The sequence below is a fragment of the Pelecanus crispus genome, chromosome 6 (genome assembly GCF_030463565.1).
Source record: "Pelecanus crispus isolate bPelCri1 chromosome 6, bPelCri1.pri, whole genome shotgun sequence".
Classification (NCBI taxonomy): Eukaryota; Metazoa; Chordata; class Aves; order Pelecaniformes; family Pelecanidae; genus Pelecanus; species Pelecanus crispus.
This window is the reverse complement of record NC_134648.1, coordinates 56,998,394-57,018,241: the sequence shown is the minus strand read 5'-3', so window position 1 is coordinate 57,018,241 and position 19,848 is coordinate 56,998,394. Positions and strand designations below refer to the sequence as shown.

At 39.5% G+C, this 19,848-nt stretch overlaps 1 protein-coding gene across 1 annotated transcript; it reads left to right on the top strand.

Annotated features, from left to right (window-relative positions):
- Nucleotides 1-12,850: 12,850 nt before the first annotated feature.
- On the top strand, nt 12,851-19,286 carry SERPINA10 (serpin family A member 10). The gene is made up of 4 exons (XM_009480240.2): nt 12,851-13,580; nt 15,090-15,363; nt 16,109-16,256; nt 19,095-19,286. The coding sequence occupies exons 1-4, from the start codon at nt 12,875-12,877 to the stop codon at nt 19,284-19,286; spliced, it is 1,320 nt and encodes a 439-aa protein (XP_009478515.1). The 5' UTR covers nt 12,851-12,874.
- The last annotated feature ends 562 nt before the right edge of the window (nt 19,287-19,848 follow it).

Genomic DNA, 19,848 nt, shown 5'->3' with positions numbered 1-19,848 from the left:
GAGCATGTTAGAAGCAAAGACATTAGCCTATACAGTCCAACCTATATGGAGTACAGACAAGGTGGATTATCACTGGGTCTGACCTACCACAAGTATCAAAGTAGGTCCAATGACTTATTCTTACTATAGAAAGGGACTGCAGAACATCTTTGTGTCCAAGCTTAGATCCTCCAATGCATATTATGGATATGATGTGCCTAAGCTATAACTATGGTCAAGCTGAAGATACGAGTTTGGGTGGTGAGTGTATGAACCATGATGCTAAAGACTAAAGTCTGTTCTCGAGCGCTCTCTTGATACAGAGTCCTTAATTTCATGCTATTTGTGGCATTCACAAGAGCACTTGTTTTCTTGTTGGTCAGAGAGAGCAGTCTTGTTAAATATAGCCACTCGCTCAATAAAATGTAGTTGAAATATCATATTCACCCTACGTTTATCTTCTACTAAATAGAAATGTTGGCTGACAAGAAGTCTGACCACAGGACTGGCTGTCCTTTAGAAGGACAATGACTCGAACTTGAAGACACCACTGCTCACTGAAGAAGAATGGGCGGTGAATTGTAATTTAAACCTCCTGTCAATGCAAATGCTTCCATGCTTTTTACAATGCCAAAAAGAAAAATGAATACCCCCATCAAAGGCAAATTATATGATGCAGAAATCTCACATTCATTCTATAATCAGATGCTGACCAAGGTTACTATCATTCACTATGGAGCGACTTCAGTGGGATCCAAAAACTGTTTCATTATATAGGGAGCAAAATAGGTGCTTTCAATCAAAAATTACTAAGAAGGAACAACTGAAGATGCTAGATGAGGCCTTCTGGGAGGTAAGAAGGGTGTCTTGGATGTCTTCAGTGACTTATTCTGATCTGGCCACAGACCCAGGAAGCGTCTGAAGTAAGACTGCTCCCACGCTGGAGACACCGCTCTCTTTAAAGGAATATATAATACAGTGTATTACAGGCTTTTAAGTACTTCAGTTTGGCACAAAATCCTGACTGTAGGAGACCGGGAATCTTTCCAAGAAAAGGCATATAGAGCTGTGCTGATATTGTGCTTATGGCTGTAGCACAGAAAAGCAAGACTAACCTACAGCTGAATCTTCAGAGTGGTCCTGACGGTGAAGGTGCTTTAAGTTGGCCCATGGTCCAAGTCCTGAAACACAACTTTCTACTCCAGGTGAGTCAGTGTCCAAAGGGACTGCATTGCCAGCACCAACTACATAGCAAAATGCTGTCACTAGCCAAGGAACAGTCCTTTAAAGGCCAGTTATGCTTCATGGACTGATGAAATCTTGGGCCAGGTTTTGAGTGTCTCCAAGGATGGTTACTATTTCTGAGCTCGGTTCAACAAAGTCTCAGCTTCCTGCTACCTTGACTGTCTTCCTTTTCTTCTCGTGTCGTTCCAGCTGTCCTATCACCCTCTAGGTGTAGATACTTATATAAAAACTGCTCAGCATGAACATATCACACTACTGTTCATATATATGTTCATTTAATATCCAGCAAGTGAATATTAAGGTTGCACCTCCAACACACTGATGGGCCTAACTTACCAGCATAAGGATAAATATCCAAAAGCAAACCCATGCACTATTTTTTGTGTATATAAACAGTTATCTGGCCTACAAAATCAGTGAAAACTGGTTTCCACAGCCGCTCGGGTGTGGATTCTCTGATGCCTAGCGAAGACAAGCTCATCAGCTCCTCCCACAATGCAGGCTGTAAAAGTGTCTCTGTCCTACATCAGGTCATTCAACGTCATGAATTTGGTATGAATTTGGTATGTTTCAGACCTTTACATTTTGTCAGATTGGATGCAAAAAAGGAATACTTTCAAAATATATAAAATGGAATGGAGAGAAGGCAAGAGAGAGAATGAGACAGAGAACGTATAACCTGAATTTCCTTAAAAAAATAAGCTGAAAATTCACTGAGTCACATTAGCAAAGGTGGATGGCACGTTAGCCAGAAAATGTCAGGAACTGGGAAGAGCAACCAGTGCTGTAGTGCTCTAAGGAAGCCTCTCAAAAGAACTATAAACTTTTCACCTGGTTCCCATCAGAATTGAAAGACATTCATGCATTTCCTCCATCTCCCAAATCATTTTTCTAATATGTTATTCTCACTAGCAATGTATGTGCATCCTTAAAAAATTCCATTTCAAAAGTGGGTAATGTTGCTAAGTGACATTAGCGCTTAGATCAAGGAAATGAATAATTAACACCTCACATCTGGCACTGCCCACATATTAAATGCAATATTCTTATGAAATATAAATAAAAACGTATTTGAGTCCCCACATAGCTCATAGACAGGGGTTGCTGTCCATTTAACTATTTCACTGTCTAAATATTTTTCCTTATGGGAAGGAAACAACAGAAATATTAGTTACAAATCTTCAACTGATAGTGGATTGTTAGTATAATATGTCTGTTTCTTGAAAATTAATATTATATATGAGATTGAGTGGTAGACACAAGTATCCAATGTCTCTGGTCTTACATTTGAGACTGATCATTATGGATGTCTCTTGTATGTAGCAGTGTGTAATTTATTATCCTTTTAACTCAAACTCACAAGAACTATGCTGTTGCCATATGACAGCTTCATATGGTATTTGAAGAAAATGTTCATGTCTTCTTAAAGATTTGTTAATCTGCCCTTGCTTCTCCACTTTAGTTTTATTGTTTTCAGATAAACTCAGATATTGTCTTTAAAAATCTCAAGAATGGACTGGTCCCAAGACCAGCATGCAGAAACGAATAGAAGCATGTGGATACTGACTTGTCTTGTTGAAGACCAGGTAGAGTAAAGTGCTGAAGCAGTTTAAACAAAGACACCAAGTCCTGTACGAAAACTAACCCCGGCTTAAATAGTTTGTGAAAGCACAGCCAGGTAGATACGTACTTTCTGTAGGAAGAAGAGTTGCTTTTGAATACCCACCACGTACAGCCTACAGGAAGCCCACACTCAAGCCATGAGAGCTGGTACCAGACCTGTAGCAGGTTACTGTATTGATATCCATGTTTAAAAGGAAAAAACAAACAAACAAAACCACCCCACCTCACAATGCAGAGCTCTTTGCCAGCCACTCTGGGCAATGTGGATAACATTAACTTGCACTCATTTAGTACTTAGTAAACCTCAGCACATTCCACAAGTGCAGGCAAGCATCTTTTGCTTGTCTTTTACAGAGGCCAAAGTGCAGAGATTTCTTCATTACATCATGTAACTGCTTCAGGACAAACAGTCAAAGCGTGCAAGTCACAGGAACTTGATTATCACAGCAGTAAGGAGATGCATGCACAGTGCATGTAAACATGGAATTTGGTTAAGGAATAGTGGGAAAATACATCACCAAGTTCAGGTGATCAGAAGTCACTGATATCACTATTTTCTGCCAATTTGAAGATGCAATAATAACTTTTTTCCCCCTTAGATATACCAATCTCTTAAACACTTTGTAATTCCTGAATTTAAAGTTGATTTTTTTCAGGAATTTAAAATAGAAATGCATTTGCATTTCACATCTACTGAGGAAACTTTGAGATGCCCTCCCATGAGAACAGAAGTGTCTTCCAGTGCCAGTTGTTTGTGTCTCCTGCCTGATTAAGTCCTGCCTCACAATACAAACTTAGTAAGGCCCAGAGGACAGATGTCCAAACACAAAATTATCCTTCTTCCCATCAGAGAAGTAAAGGTTCTGATGACACCTGCTGGCTTCACGGGGACTAGGCAAACACCACCCACCCCCTGCTGCAGCTCTTGAATTCTTTTATGTACAAACGCAGGTCAAATAAATCAGTGAGAATGCAAATGTTCCTTTGCTGTGAGTCAGAGACTCACAGGAAACGAGGCTGGGAGTGATTTCAAAAGGTCATATACTCCATCCCCTTGAATAAGGCAGGATTCATGCTACTTCCATCATACCTCACGGATGATTGTCTTACCTGTTACTGAAAATTGATAGTACTTCTCTGGACACACTATTACAGTATTTCATCATTTTTGCATTCCCTTTGAAAGCTTCCATAGTAAGATGTCCTGTTAATAGACAATTATAATTTTACTTGTGTGTTCAAGGACAATTAGGCAGTGCTTGACTGTGAAGTTGAAAATATAAAGGAGATACTTCAGCCCTATGTTAAAATATACTAGAGCTTTACTGCTTTGTCCATCTGGTAGAGTAAGGCACCCAACCCACCCCAAGTAAGACGCAGGAATACATACCTTGCAAAGATGCTTTCACTACAGGAATACTCCCATATGAACAATTGTATAGGTCTAGTTCTCTACAAAAAGGGTCAGTCTTATAAACAGTGTAGGTATGGAGGCATCAGGGTGTTTGCATCCAGCTGATTTCAATTATAATGCTCACTCTTTAAGTGGGAGAAGCAGTAGCCACCTTGATGAATCATCTTGTTGACAAACTAAGTATGTTCAAGAAACTGTATAAAGAGCTGTTTTATAACTGTTGGAGCATGTTAGTTTACGTGTTATGAGTAATTTCACTGTGAGACTTCAGAAGAAATACAGATCCTTGAAAATCATCTCTGCATATCTCCTGCACTACTCCTGGTGCGCTGATATTTTGTTTAGTCTAAGAAACATAGAAGAGGTTAGATCACATTCAGCCCAAATATTTTCCTAAATTAACACTTTTTACCTTAATTTTTCTCATCAGACTCCAGCCTGGACAGTGTTTCTGACTGATCTCAACTAGCTCCATCAAGACGGGGGTAAATACCCTGCATCTACCCTTGAGAAACCAAAAGGGTAGCCACTAGCTGGGGACAGAAATTTGCGGGGCCTTGAGTGAATCGTATCTATTTGGTTACTACCTTGGTTGAGCAAGGCAAGAAACTCAGTTCCAAAAGATCTCTTAGTGGGTGCCTGGTACCGATACACTTAATTAAATTACCAGTTTCCTTCACAGAACCTGATCTCTTGGTACTGCAAGCATGCCCATCATACCTCATAGCCCATTTTGAAGCTCAGCTGTGGTCGAGTTACAAACACTGCTAAAATGGGGCACAGCCTATGAAACAGAAGCATTACCTAAGTAAGCGCTATTGCTGTACCAAGGAGCTTGTAATTGGAAGGAACCACAGTTAGCACGGGGAACCTAAGCCCAAAACAAACCAAATATTTAGATGACTGGTTGCTCCATGGTCACTGAAGGTTTCCTAAACCAGACTGGGGAAAGTAAGAGGAAAAGCAGCCACTGAAGCAGAGGAGTTGCCAGCCCCACAAGAAGAACTGCAAAAGGATGAAAGGAGCTTATAACAGAAATCCTCTGAATATTTGGAACAAGCAGCTGAGCCTGCCTCTGCAGTATCTACCCCCAGGTACCTAAGAGTCACAGGGCCTTTGACAAACAGATTGGTGAGAACCTGGACTACATAATCACTGCCAAGTTTTGCAAAGTTATATATGCATCAAAAAAACCTTTCTATTAGAGAACAGACGGTCTTTAGCTCAACTGCTGACATACCAGTTGCCTATTGCCCAGCCTCAGCACTGTGCTGGCACAAGCTCCGAGCAGAGACGCAACTGGGCAGCAGTACACGTGTATTGCCCTTGCTTGTTCTGGTCTCAGGGGTGGTTTTGTCTTAAACTGTGGAAAAGTGCAATTTTTCCCATGTGACACACCAGCAATCCTCTCCCAGTAAATCACTCTGCAAATATGTATAGTTTGGCAGAGTGTTACCCATATGTTGTGTAGTGTTTTACTGCTCAGAAAGCTCTGTTGAATCCAAGGGGCAACTGACAATATAAATAGTAGTTGGTGGGAGGAATACGTTACTCCCAATAGTGTGTGGAGGATACTCTCAGCAAGGTGTTACCCATCACGAAAAACTAACAAGGGCTTCATGAGTAACTAGAGAGGAAGACAATTCCCTCAGATCTCTGTACACAGCCAATACATCTCATAGCAGCCTTCTTTTTCTTCCAGATAAAATAGGATTGATGTGGGTTTTGTGGTCCAGAAAAGATTTAACTGAGAGATTCAAAGACTTTAAGATATATTCAAACCCTTCCTTTCACTACCATCTACAAACAAGACTTCAGCTTTTGAATATTAAATATCAATATTGTTGCATCTTAACTTAGGCAGGGCTTCCAGTGGTGACCATGCATGTCAGGGTCCTGGTGCGAGGGCTAGGAGGAGGCTTGGTTGCTATTATCATTGCTAATAACAATGCTAATTTGGCCAAGCACAAAAGCTGGATATGGTTTTGTGTGCATCGGGTTTTCCTTGTATTGTCTTCTTGGGCCACAACTATAGTACAGTAGTCTCCAGAAGATGCACAGGTTCAGAGGCATATCACAGTAATGCAGCTTTGTTCGACTGTATCAGATGCAAATTTCTTCCATGTAATGAGAAGATATTTGAATTCAAATCCAGCTGAACTAACCAAAAATAAATATAGGAAGTCAAAAAAAAAATGTCCAGTCATCTGGACAGAGAACTGAAGTTCTGGAGTCACTGGGGCATTCGCAATGGAGCTTTTTATGTTTAGGGAATAGACAGCATGATGTTAGGGCAGGACCTTCATTCAGTAACCCCGTCTTATGTTCCTGTGTTCTTTAATACAAGGCCTATACTTGGGGCCTATTATGACCAGGATTGTTTCTAAAAGGAAGAATATTTTAAAAGAATTTAAACCATGGAAGAATTTAGGTACCTAGAGCCTGCGACCCTTCATGACCCCTCTGTTAAACTTCTTAAGTGCATTAACACCCACAAGTGCCCTCCAGTAATGTGTCCTTGCAATGTGGATACAAACCTGGTGAGACCATGGAGGGGCTACGTTTAGGTCTTAAGTACTTCCTAATCAAACCTTGCACTTTGTAAGCAAACACTGTTGTCACTTTCATAGAAGTAATACTCATCAGCAACAAACAAGAGCCTTTTTGCATTGAGTCCTAGATGCCCAAGTCCTTTATGGGCTTTCTAAAATTTCATCCTTTTCTCTGGCAACACTTCCACTTAGACTGCATATAATAATTTTTTTCACAGAATAGAGACTAGTCCCCTTATCTCAAATTTTAAGGCCAAATTCTTTTTCTTTTACAATCCAAATCAGAATGAAATGTTCTGTTTCATTTGGGAGTATTTTAAAAAGTAATTTAGGAGCATGAGGGGAAGATAGGGAGTTCCACATTTATATTTTATTTGGAATCTGGCCAATGATCAAAATAGTGAAGAGTTTAGATCATGCCCACACTACAGAAATTGCTGAGTAAACTGTATGTCTTAAAGAATGTGCTTTGCCCAACTAATAATGCTCAAGACCCAAAACTGGCCTGTGAAATCTGTCCAAGCAAGACCAATTGAAAATTCAAAAAGTTTATTCTTACTTCCCATAGCTCTGTACAACTTTTGCAGGAATATCAGCTTCCCCCATTTTGTGTTTTATAGGAGAAACATCACTCAGTTCTTTTCAGTCAGTTAATTTTGGCATACTGATATGTTACTGAATAGCTGGCATGCTCTGGAAACAGAGAGTGAAGTCCTGGTCTCTCCCCTAAAAGGAATGCCTGAATTGCAGGGTGAGGAAGCTGACAACACCCCTACAAATGTTCTGTACCTGCTCCCTGCCTCTCTTTTGTTCCCCCCGCCTTGGTGAACAGTGACATATTCTTTTACGAAAGGGGGTATTTTAAGCAGGATTGGATACTGCTTCCACCACCGAGTAGCTCAGAGCCTGCTTGTAAAATAATTCTCATGGGCAATTGGATGTGCGGGGCCAAATCCTGCCGGGGTGCCGAAGGGCTGGATGCAAAGAGTTTACTGTTCTCTTGTTTCTCATGAAAGATACAGTGTATTTACTGGAATATAACCCTCCCTCATTATGCCATTTATGGGAAACACAATACTTGGTGTTTATAAAGCAGTTAATTTATAACTGACAAGACCAGATTATCACTCTTTGGAAGAGCAAATATTTGTTGAAAAACTTCTATATGGGACAGACATCTTCATCTGGCTTTTAAACCTAGTTGATTGAGAAAAGTAACAGAGGAGCTACCTAATAGGTAAGACAAGTTTTATATGAAGCATTTAGATTGTAAAGGGAAGGATTATTACCTTTTTTATATATATATATACACATAATTATATATATTTATCAGCTATTCTCTAAATGTGATGTTTTAAATGGTTCTAAATCTTAATTAGCATTCTAATATATTTGATTTTTCTCTTGCTCCAATGCCTTCAGAAGAAAAATGCGTTTGAGCAAGAAACTTATTTGATATCTGAGACTACTAGAAACAAGTATTTCTTAAAATGGAAAGAATATTAACTTTGCTCTACCAATTATATGTTTATTAATTAACTGTCTACTCTGCATAAAGTGGATTCTCTAAAATTAGCAATAAGCTTCACTCAGGTCTAAAAATACAAGCCTATAATGTGCAAATATACCATTTTATTGTTGCCAGAACTGTCTTTCCTAGTCCTAGAGGACATGCTCTATTTCTGTTACTAAAGGTGTGCAACAAAGCTGCTGTAATAACTTTAAATTGTTGCAATCTTAAACTTGCAGTGAATGCTTAGTGCAGTTGTGAGGTCTGTACTCCTGTGATGTTCCTAACAGCCAAATCAGTAGCATTTATGTATGCCTGAGGATGCAGGACTCTTTTCTTCAGTGTTGAATGGTCTGGGACGTGGCTGTAAACAAGTGCTTCTGCTTTTGCCCTGTCCTTTCAGTCTGCAACCCATTTGTGTTCGGAAGGCAGAGCCCTCTGGAAGGCAGCTCACCGCTTTCCCCATTCAGTCCCTTCACATCTCCTGGTGGGATCTGGTGGCCGTCGTGAGCCAAGTGCTGTCCTAGAGAGTCTCTCAGAGACAGACGTAACAGTGACGTCTGACCCTGTCACATGTTGCACAGGAATTGCACTATCCCCAGAAAAGACGGGGAAGAGCTGGTGCTCTGCAATGTCTAGTGAGCAGTTAGGCCTGCTGCTCTTTTAGAGGTACTGCTGCTGTTGCAGAAAGCCCTTTCTCTGTGACTGAATATGATCAAAAGCAAAATTTTCCAATCCCTGTCTCTATGCTAGAGCTGACTCGGCAGTGTCCAAGGACACCTCTTTGAAGTAGGGATGACTCCCAGGAGAAAGGACCTCCTTTTTTGCTGCCAGGGTAGGCATAGCATTGTGGCAGGAACAGTAATACCTCAGTGCTTATGTTACTTCCCACAGAAGTGGGTCACTACCTAAGGAGCAGAAATGCCTTGCAGTTACTGTAATAGCTCTTAACAGCACTGCTTGCAGTCTGTCAGGGGAGAGTAAGTATCCCAACCCTGTAGAAGACACAGGCACCATTTGTCCAGCAAGGCAGCAGCTGAAGTCAAGTCATTCCCTTCCCTATTCCAGTTCTGCAGAATCCAGACACCGGGAATCTCATTGAAAATAAAGCATGAGTTAATGGGCAAGAAAAATAAAGAAAAAATATTCACAACTACAGTACGCTGCATATTTTACTCCATTCCCTGGCTGCCATGCTCTCAAGAGGAGGCATAGCATTCAGGGATTTCACTGCATCCCGATTAAGTCATTACAGCCCATCTGTGTTGCACCAAGTACAGAACGTGACCTATTATCTCAAAAGAAAATAGCACACCACCTGACTGCCAAAAGCACCCTGTGACTTGGCACCCAAATGTCTCAGTACTCACATCAACATACCTTTTCAGAACTAACTCCCACAGCCTGAATCAGGCAACTGTGAAATTCAGCTGAACTCTGAATAAATGGCAATCAAATAAAACCAGCTTTCCCATATGCCAAATCACAAATTATACAATGACCGTAATTTGATGTTATAGATCCTTAACTTAAAAGGAGTAGTTAATAGTTTCCATGTGTTTTCTAGATTGTGGAATCACTTACTACTTTAATGATGGGCCATATAATCCATCTTTTCATCTCATTTACCCATTGCATGCCACTGCTATACAAAAGGATTCTGTGCAGGCTTGGTGGTCTTGAACATCCTGTTTAATTTACAATGGGAAAATGTGTCTCCAAAGATTGTGACCGTTCAAGATTTCTCCATAAGGTGCAATTCGACACTGCTGTATGGGAGAGAAATTCATATAACGCTTTGATGGAAAGATGAATGATAAGTGTATTTGCATTTTATGCTTGAAAAGTGCGTTTGCACATGCAAAGTTACACAAGCAATGTCTGATGTTAAAGTTTGCCTGAGGCCTTCTGTAAGATGTGTCTAGTTCTCACCAAACATTTTGTTGGACAGATGAGAAACCCTGTATTAACTTTGCTCAGAAATCACAACTTGTGCAAAATACAAGTTTTTTAAGCATAGAACAACTGCATTTTTAAGCACAGAACAACTGTTTCATCCTTGTGCTATTTGACATTGAAACATGGTATTTTCAGGGAGGAGACGCCACTGACAAACCTGCTTCAGCATTTGCTGGACAGTGAAGTATAAAAGAACAGGAAATCCTATGGCATGTGATCAGGAGAATGGCCTGAATGGAGTAATAAACAACCTATAGCAGAAGGATGAAAAGTGAAATGCAATGATGAAAGGCAAGCATTCCTCACAATGACATTGTATGTTCAGTCCTGGGCCCCATAATCTTTTCAGGGCTTGGTAAGTATGGGCAGCAACACAGAAATTGCACATTGACTTACTAGAAACAACAGTACACACCAGGCTCTCAACAGAAGCACACACTATAGTAGCTGCAACACTTTGCTCTGTACAGATACTGAGGTTAGAACTTCAACCCTGTTCTCCTGCTGAGCTAGAGGCTGGCCCTCTTGATGCAGCCATATATTAGGGTGTTATCCCTAGGGATACAAAGGCAGTAGCCGTGATGTCTCCTTGACCACTGCTATGTATGTTGCATACAAAACCTGGTATGTCTTAACAATACCTATCTAGGTTTTCACAAAACTTTGACTTACTTTCTGAGGTTGCTTTTGGCAGTGGAGTGCTGATCGGGTTCACTGGCAAAAATTTCCTATGTCTAAACCATTCCTGATTCTCCAGGGTCACATCAGTACAGTCCTTCACGTTTGTAGAAATGCTTCACCTATTGCTTCTATACTAAGCTCCAGATGTTTTATCAATACTAAAAATGAACTAGACAGAAGGGTTTTTATACTTGTCATAAGAGCATCTGAAGCCCTGCTCTCCAACAATCGACAAGCAGAACATATCAAGGGAAGAGCTGACTGGGCAAGAAGTATAATTACAGATGCCATTAAAATCTGCACTGTGTCTTATTTTTTTCCCAAATGAACATTTCTGGTAAATAAGTGAATCAAAGAGCAAGATACAGTATAAAAGCACTTAACTATGGGTGTCTTTGAGCACAACAACCTTTCAATAATAGTCAGTATCCCTGAAAGAATGTTTGCTTGACAAAGAGCTAGTAGTGCCACATTAAATTAGGATCTTTGTTTCCCTTCACATCTGTGAAAACAGCTCACCTTCACCAGGTGTCATTACTTTGTAGTTCCCTGTTACGCTATGGCTACCTATTTCAAGACTGTGTTTTTTACTTGTTTAGATGAGTGAATGGGTAAAAGTCCCATAGGCACAGATTCTGCCTTGTCTTAGACCAGCTTTGTGCAATCTATATGTCAGCAGAGTTAATCCTGATTTATTCTGATGAGTTTGGCTTAAGGCAGTCTCTAAAAGACAGACTGGTTTTGTCTGATTTTAATTTTCTACATAACCAGAAAAATACACCCTTCTAAAAAAATTTTCTGAGAAAACAAGGCACAAGTCACATGGCAAAACTCTGTTTTTCAAAGTTTGTAAAAGTAATTTGCATTGCAGAACTCCAGCATTCTCTGAGTTACATCTGAAATATTTCAAAAATATTTACATAAATAAATAGTCTTCTGTGTGGTTCTTGGAAGTTACCATTTCTGGAACAAAACCTAGTGGCTGTAGTTTGATTTTTGTGTATAACATACAGGTATTTAAGTGTCTGTTTTAAAAAGACAATTTTTAATACAATATTCTCTAACTCTCAAGACCAGACTGTTTTCTGGGTTGGCATTTATCATACCAGAAAAATCGGACACTTTTTGTGCTTCTCAAGTGTTTTTTTTTTTTTCCCCTAAGGAGTTGAATCTTGTTGATACAGCATGCCACTAATATAAAACACGTCAGGTAACAAATATCAAGGGTCAGCATTTCTACAGAAGGGATGGTAACTGTCAGGCCACTACCATTATCCAGGAAAAGATGGATCCAATAGGAATGGCAACCATGATTAAGACACAAACCACGGAGAACACAATCACACCTGCCAGTGCCAATGAAGTGCAGAAAGGGAGTTACAGGTCTCTCAGCTTTCAGTGGGTTGCCATCCAAATTTTCTAGAATTAGTCAGAGCTCTCCAGGAAAAATGTCATTTCCACCACACGCTGCCTAGAATTCTTGTGCTTATAGATGACATCAACTTCACAGGAGCGAAAGCTGCAGCACAGGCCCAACAAGCTGATTTTTCATCTTTGAGCTGCATATTGTACTTGAAATCTGGGTTTGATTTTGCAAAGGAATTACAAGTTAGCAAGGGAAAAATCAGTGAAATACTTCTGACATGAACCACCAATACCAGAAGATCATGGTATTTCTTCTGGATTCACTTAATGATGTTGGAAACTTCTCACTTTTGCTGATCTAAATTTGACCTTTCAGATAGGAACCAGATCTTAGGTTTAGAGTATATACACTGGAAACACAGAAAGACCAGCTTACTACATCTATGACCTTTTGCATTGTGAATAGAACAACAAACTAAAACTTTTTTTTTTTCCCCCCTCCATTTTCTTTACTAGAAAAAGAAGAGCTCATTTCTGGATGTCAACATGAAAACAGGAATTTACCTACTTCTCTTAAGCGAAATATGTGTTGAAATCAGCACAGCTGGCATCAAACCTAAAACTCCAAAGAAGGAAAAAGAGAATTTCTTGGAAAGAAAGAAAAATGTCAATATTTCTGAAGAGTGGCATCATCATAAAAATATCTCTAAGCCTTTTGAAGAACAAGGTCTCGAAGAGTTCACTCTTTACAACTTCACTGAAAAGACTGCAAATTTTGGATTTAACCTCTACAGAAAAATTGCAGTGACACATGATAACAATGTAATCATCTCTCCCCTTTCTGTAGCAGCTCTCATGACTGCATATATGCTGGCAGCCAAAGGGGAAACACAGAGACAAATAGTAAAAGGTCTAAACTTCCATGCTTTGAAGGACAGAGTGGATCACCATCATTTACCAGCTTTGTTTAAACAACTGAAAGATAACATCACAATGAATGAAGAACTTCTCCTTGTGCAAGGTACTCTTTCTTTTATCCAAAAGGACTTAAGACTCAAGGAGTCTTTCCTCAACTTATCTAAGCAGTACTTTGATATGGAATTCCTGAGAGTGAACTTTCAAAACTTTACACAGGCAAAATTTGTCATAAATCAAAATATTAACAAAAGGACCAAAGGAAAAATCCCAGAGTTTTTGGAAGAGCTTGACCGCCACAATAAACTGCTACTTGTGGACTACATCATCTTTAAAGGTAACTTGTTTTTATTTTGCAAAATTATTATATGTTAGAAGAATCAGAACTCTAACTTCAGCTACATTAGGGGAAGTTTAAATGAATTCAGATGTCCTGTTTTCTCTACATTTCTATCTATATTTACTTTCTTCTATTAGATTTATTTAATGTGAAATGGTTTTTCATGATAGGGACCCAAAATTCTTCTAGGCAATTCTTCCAGGCAATTCTTCCATACAACCGAGTCTCAAAGAGAACAAAAAGACTTGTATTAAACTATCTCAATCCATCTCTGCATCATCCTTCTTTATGACTAAAAAGGATATTTAATTTTCACTCACCAATTAAAATGAAAAAGATTTAATCATTATAGTCTTTTGAATGCTGGATACTGGGCATATAATCATTGTCTGATTTTACATAGTACACAAAATCACGAAAACAAAAGTAATTTTCTATTTCAGTCAAGAATCTTTTTCCCCAGAGGAACCAAAGTGGTGAAGTACCCCATTATACTACCTTACAGGGTGAGGGAAAGAAATGGCTGTGATGCGCAAAGACTTCTGTGTAGAGGTCCTCTACTGCCAAATATCTTACGCTCGTTTTCCTGCTTTTGAGGTCTTTCTGACCACTGGCTTGGAAGATAGATAAGGGACTCCAAAAGGGGGTCCTGGCAATGACAGGGAGCCATAGCCCACCCTTTCCTCTGAAACAGCCATACAGAAGCCAGAGACACACAGTTAGGTAAAAAGCAAAGACAAAGAGCTAGGGCGACAAAGGGCGCGAGACGAATGCTGTGAAGAGAAACCACAGTCACAGGCACTACTCCAGGCCAAAGCACTCAGCAGATGCCATCCACAGAAACCCCACTAAAATAAATGCACACACGAGAACAAAGAAAATTACCCCTCAGCCATACAGCCTCCCTACAGACTAAGTTTATTTTTTCCTATTTACAAAAGTGCAGTTTGTCCAATGCCAAGGTTACTTTCCCTGGCAGAAAATAAGAAAAAAAGACAAAAATAGCTGTGGCTATGTTTAAAGCAATGGGAGAGCTCAGAATCATTAGTATAGGTCACATTCCAGTGCACCTTACAAGTAAGTGCACTGCTGAATCCCCATCCAAAAGATTGTATAATTAATTTAAAAACAGGATGTTGAACAGCTGGTAGAGAATTTCACAGAAGGTGATGTTAATAAAAGACAGATGCTCACATGGCATTCAGTAAACAAAAAAGATATCAGTTCTGTACTTGACTGGCAACTAATCAACCTTAGAAAAAAATTTCCCTTCTTTCCCTGCAAAAGAAGGGGTTTATTTTGTGGATTACTTCCTTTTCCTGCTGTAAAAAATTTTGAAGCGCATACACTAAATATGCTGCAATTGCCATCCACTTATCCCAGACACAACTGAAATCCACTTCAACTAGATACAGAAAATATCCTATACTGGTTTTTAAGGGTTCCTGAACATTTTTCTGAACAAGTCTGAATGCACATAATTATTTAATTTTTTTCTGTCCTCAGGAAAGTGGGTCTATCCATTTAATTCCAAATTCACAGAAATGGAGACCTTCCACATAAACAAATACAGAAGTGTACAGGTACCCATGATGTTCAAGTCAGATACAGTTAATTCAACTTTTGATGACAACTTAAGATGCACTGTGATAAAGCTACCCTACAGAGGGAAAGCCCACATGCTGATTGTCATCCCAGAAAAGGAGGGAGATTACATTTCACTTGAAGACCATTTGACTATGGAGCTTGTGGAATCCTGGCTTGGAAACATGAAAACCAGGTATTGCTTTGACACCCATTGGCCTTATGTCTTTTATGTTTATTGCAACAAAGCAACAAAGCACAAAAAGGATTAGCTGGTCTTCCTAACCCTTTTCACATGCTGGTGTCTGTGTGGCATTAGGTATCTACAGAGTAGAGATCCTTTAATGGCCTACCCACAGCCCAAGTGGCATGTGCAAGCTTCTACTCTAAGGTGACAAGTCTGTGGCTTGTCTCATTTAGAAATGCCTGTCTCTCTGAGGGCACAGTCAACCAAGACTTTCCAAATTCTTCCGTAGGCCTTCCCTTCTCTCTCCTTCAATTTAGCACTGCCAGGCTAAGTGCACAATAAATCTAAATAAGCAGTATATTTATGAAACCCTTCCTATCCCTTTCCTATCAGGAAACCCAGAGTAATGGATAAATTTGAATATGAAAATGTAAACCCAAGTTATTCCTGTGAAATGTGATTCCTGAAGTGACAATTCTTTTCACTGGTCAATAAATTAGTGTGTCACCTTAGCACCAGGGCACTGTAAGTACTGGTAGAAGTATTTCATACAGAGAAGGAAATGATTTCTAGCATCTTCGGCAGAGAACAGGTCAGAGATGATATTCTGCCAACCTAAATTCCAGCAGAGACTCTTTAGTTTTTGCCACTTCTTTTTCTGTGCAAAGCTTAAATCCTGAGTAGCGTGCATTTCAGCAGTCAAGTGATCTACTGTATAGTCCAAGTTTGCATTGAACTTTTTTTTTCCAAACAGAAAAGTGGATATTTCATTTCCAAAGTTCAAACTAGAGCAAAAATACAAAATGAAGAAACTGCTTCATGCTCTTGGAATTAAAAATCTCTTTACACGTATGGCAGATCTTAGTCATCTCACAGATCAAGGATACGTAGCAGTTTCACAGGTAAGCCTTCTAAAATTATTTGCTATTTGGATTATAATAGTATATGACATAGTCTTTTGGCTGGGCCATTTATATATGCTTACAGGGATACTAATAGGAAAGGACCTCATCCGCCAAGTATATGCAATCTGCACACCTTAATCAGTATGGATCCCACTTCAAGTATGAGGTGTGTAGAAGTAAGGGGCGGTTACATTTCATACGTGCTCAACACCTTCCAAAGCTAACCCATCACAGGAGGAAAGCTCTGCCTCACAAAGAATATAGTTGGTAGGGAAGGAATACAATTAAACAAAAACTGTGAACATGAAAGACACTGTAAATGACAGTCAAATGGCAAAAGCCAAGGCAAAAAGGGAACCCAAAGAGGGAATCCTTCAACACACAGTCCAGAAACAGGTATTCTTCTTAACAAATAAAGAACTTCAGAAATTTCAAATAATAAAATCTCAAAAAGGTCACAGTGAGAAAGAAGTCGAAGCAGTCCTGCCTTTCCTTCTGCATACCTTGGCAGAGAAAAAAACAGAACCTCACAGCAAAGCATCAGCACAACACAATCATATTCCAACCCATTCCAATGTTCCATTTCATACACCAAAACTTTTAAAGATCAACACTTAAACAGGCAAAGGCAAGGGTGGTGAATGGCCAAGAGGAACACAGCTCCACTGAAAAAGAGGAGGAGAAGATAACTCAGTACCACTATTTAAGGGAGAGCAAAGATGAATTTCAAAAGAGTGATAGAAAAGAGAGGCAGAAAAGAATGGAAGAGAAAGGACTTGACAGTCACACCAATATCAAGAAGGGAACAGGTCTATGCGACCAGAGATGTCTCATTAAGAAGAAACAGCTAGTCTATAGAAAGACAATTTGGTGATGATAGAAAATGAAGAGGCATGGTCAAACAAAGAAGATAAGAGAGATACCACACAGAGAAACTGGTGACCTCAAGAACGAGAGTGTCTGGAACAAGATGAAATGCAATTAATGCTAAGTACAATTTCATACATTAAAGTAACAAAATTTCTGCAACAAGCTGAATTTATAAACAGTTGAGGAAAACAAGACTCAAATGAGATTAATTTGACATAGGATTTAAAAGCATAGCTTTATAAACCTATGTAAGGAATTTGTATAACGCAACTGCTTCTAGTTGTATAGGCTTGTATAGCGTTGATAACCTAGGACCATAACTCTGGGAGAGACTTCACAGAACCACAGAATGGTTGAGGTTGGAAGGGACCTCTGGAGGTCATCTGGTCCAATCCCCCTGATCAAGCAGGGCCACCTAGAGCCGGTTGCTGAGGACCATGTCCAAGTGGCTTTTGAATATCTCCGAGGAAGGAGACTCCACGACCTCTCTGAGCAACCTGTGCCAGTGCTTGGTCACCCTCACAGTGAAAAAGTGATTCCTGATGTTCAGAGGGAACCTCCTGTGTTTCAGTTTATGCCCACTACCTCTGGTCCTGCCACTGGGCACCACTGAAAAAAGCCTGACTCCATCTTCATCGCACCCTCCCTCCAAGTATTTCGATCCCATCAGAAAGAATCCTTCTAAGCTACTGGTGCTGCTGTTACATGTCTCCCTACACCAACTCTTTACAGAAGCCTTTGTGATTTGCCAAAACTGTTAACAGGTGGTGTGATAAACACTTCTATACAAGTTTCAAAAACTCTAGGCCCTGAACTACAGTTTTCAAAATTGTGCTGACTTAACAAAATAACCCTTCTGGGAAAATGTAACATCCTAAGAATAAATATTTAACAGATAACATTGCACTGATTTTCATTTTGGCATAAACTATTTCATTTTGGGGAAATACAATGGCAATCTGCAGCACTTCTCTCCCTTCGTTTTGATCATATACCTATGCCATGCTGATTCTCAGAAGTTAACTCTACTGCTATGAAAAAATTACACTTGAATAGTAGCTGCTAACTGATATTAAAAGCAATATGTGCATCAGCTACAAAGTGCCAGAGGAGCATCCTGTCCCTGTGAATCATGATTCATTATTAGAAGCTTCATTACTTAAGAATGTTTAGCAGAGACCTCAACACTGCTGAACTCCTTCAACCATCTTCAGGTAAATTATTCCTAGAATTAGGAGTTCGGAAGTTGGGAATGCACTAGCTGAGTAAGCAGTTCACCAATATAGACCCAAATACAGGGGAAGCACTCAGAGCTACATGCAGGCTGAAAGAACAAAAAAGGAAAAGAATCAGATCCTGGCAGGCTGTGATTTCAGTGGGAAGGGAAGGTCCTCAAACCAATCCAGGATTGTACCTCGTTGCTGTACATGTTTACTCTCTGCTACCAAGTGTACAAATTAGAAATATACAGGAAAAAAAACAGGGTTGGTGCATTTGCCTAAGCTCTCACAAAATCAGCTGTGAATGACGTATCCATCCAGTCAGTGTTTGTGACTGATGAAAACACACCTCCCTCTTTGAGAAACTCTCCCTTGTACAGTCAGGTGTCAAAGAGGAGCACTATACAAATGCAATGGTTGCTTCATGCTACCAGCTGCAAGAACAAAATATCTAAGTGAGGCCTATACTCAGAAACATGGAAAAGCACAATGACACCTGAACTAGTGTCCACACTGTAAGTATTGTGGTCACGGTGACTGTACCAACTTGTCTGCTGCTGAAGTAAACAGTGTATGGGTCTACCAGTCTAACAGACAGAGCTAGATTGCACAGACTGACTCATTTTAATCCTTAATAGAAGCCTACTTCAACTGAATGCCTTGCACTTTGCAAAACATTCTTCATGTTAATATTTATTTGTCACATTTTATTTCTGTCACATTATACTTCTACATTGCATTTCAGGTTGTCCAAAAGGCAGTAATTGAAGTGGATGAAGAAGGAACTGAGGCCACAGCAGCCAGTGGGTCAGAAATAATTGCATTCACAGTGCCTCCTGTCATCAAGGTGGACCGACCGTTCCTTTTTATGATTTTTGAAGAAACTTTTAAAACATTACTGTTCATTGGTAGGGTGGCTGATCCAACAGAAATGTGAATAAAGGTAACAGTTTCTATTCTGGGGTATGTAAGAGGCTTTATTTCTATTTTATTAATTTACATTAGAATAAAAAGACAGTGAAATATGAAAATGTGAAAACCTGTTTTGTCTCTCCAGCTAGCAGTAGGTCATCCTATAAATATTTTATTAATGCCCAAGTGACAAGCTAAATTCACTAAGGCACAAAGTGACAAAAATGTGTTTTGTAAAACCTACTATGCAAATTAAAAAATCCCCAGAGAAGTGAATTTTAAAAATTCAACATTTTAGTGATAAGTCTGAATGAAAACCAAAGATTCAAATATTCAGGAAGCTCATTCCCAAACATTGGAGCTTGATATTCCTCAATGTTATCTTCGGTTCTGATGAGACTTAAGAGCCTACTGACCTCAATGTTAGCAGAATATTGCCAAAATGTTTCAGAAAAATATTTCCATGATGTAAATACAATTCACCTTAACCAAGTAGTGCAGTGATTTCAACAGAACAGCAAAATCTTTAACAGTTAGTAAATTTTAATTAGCAGCAGAGTCCTATATATAAAGTTTGAAACAACGCA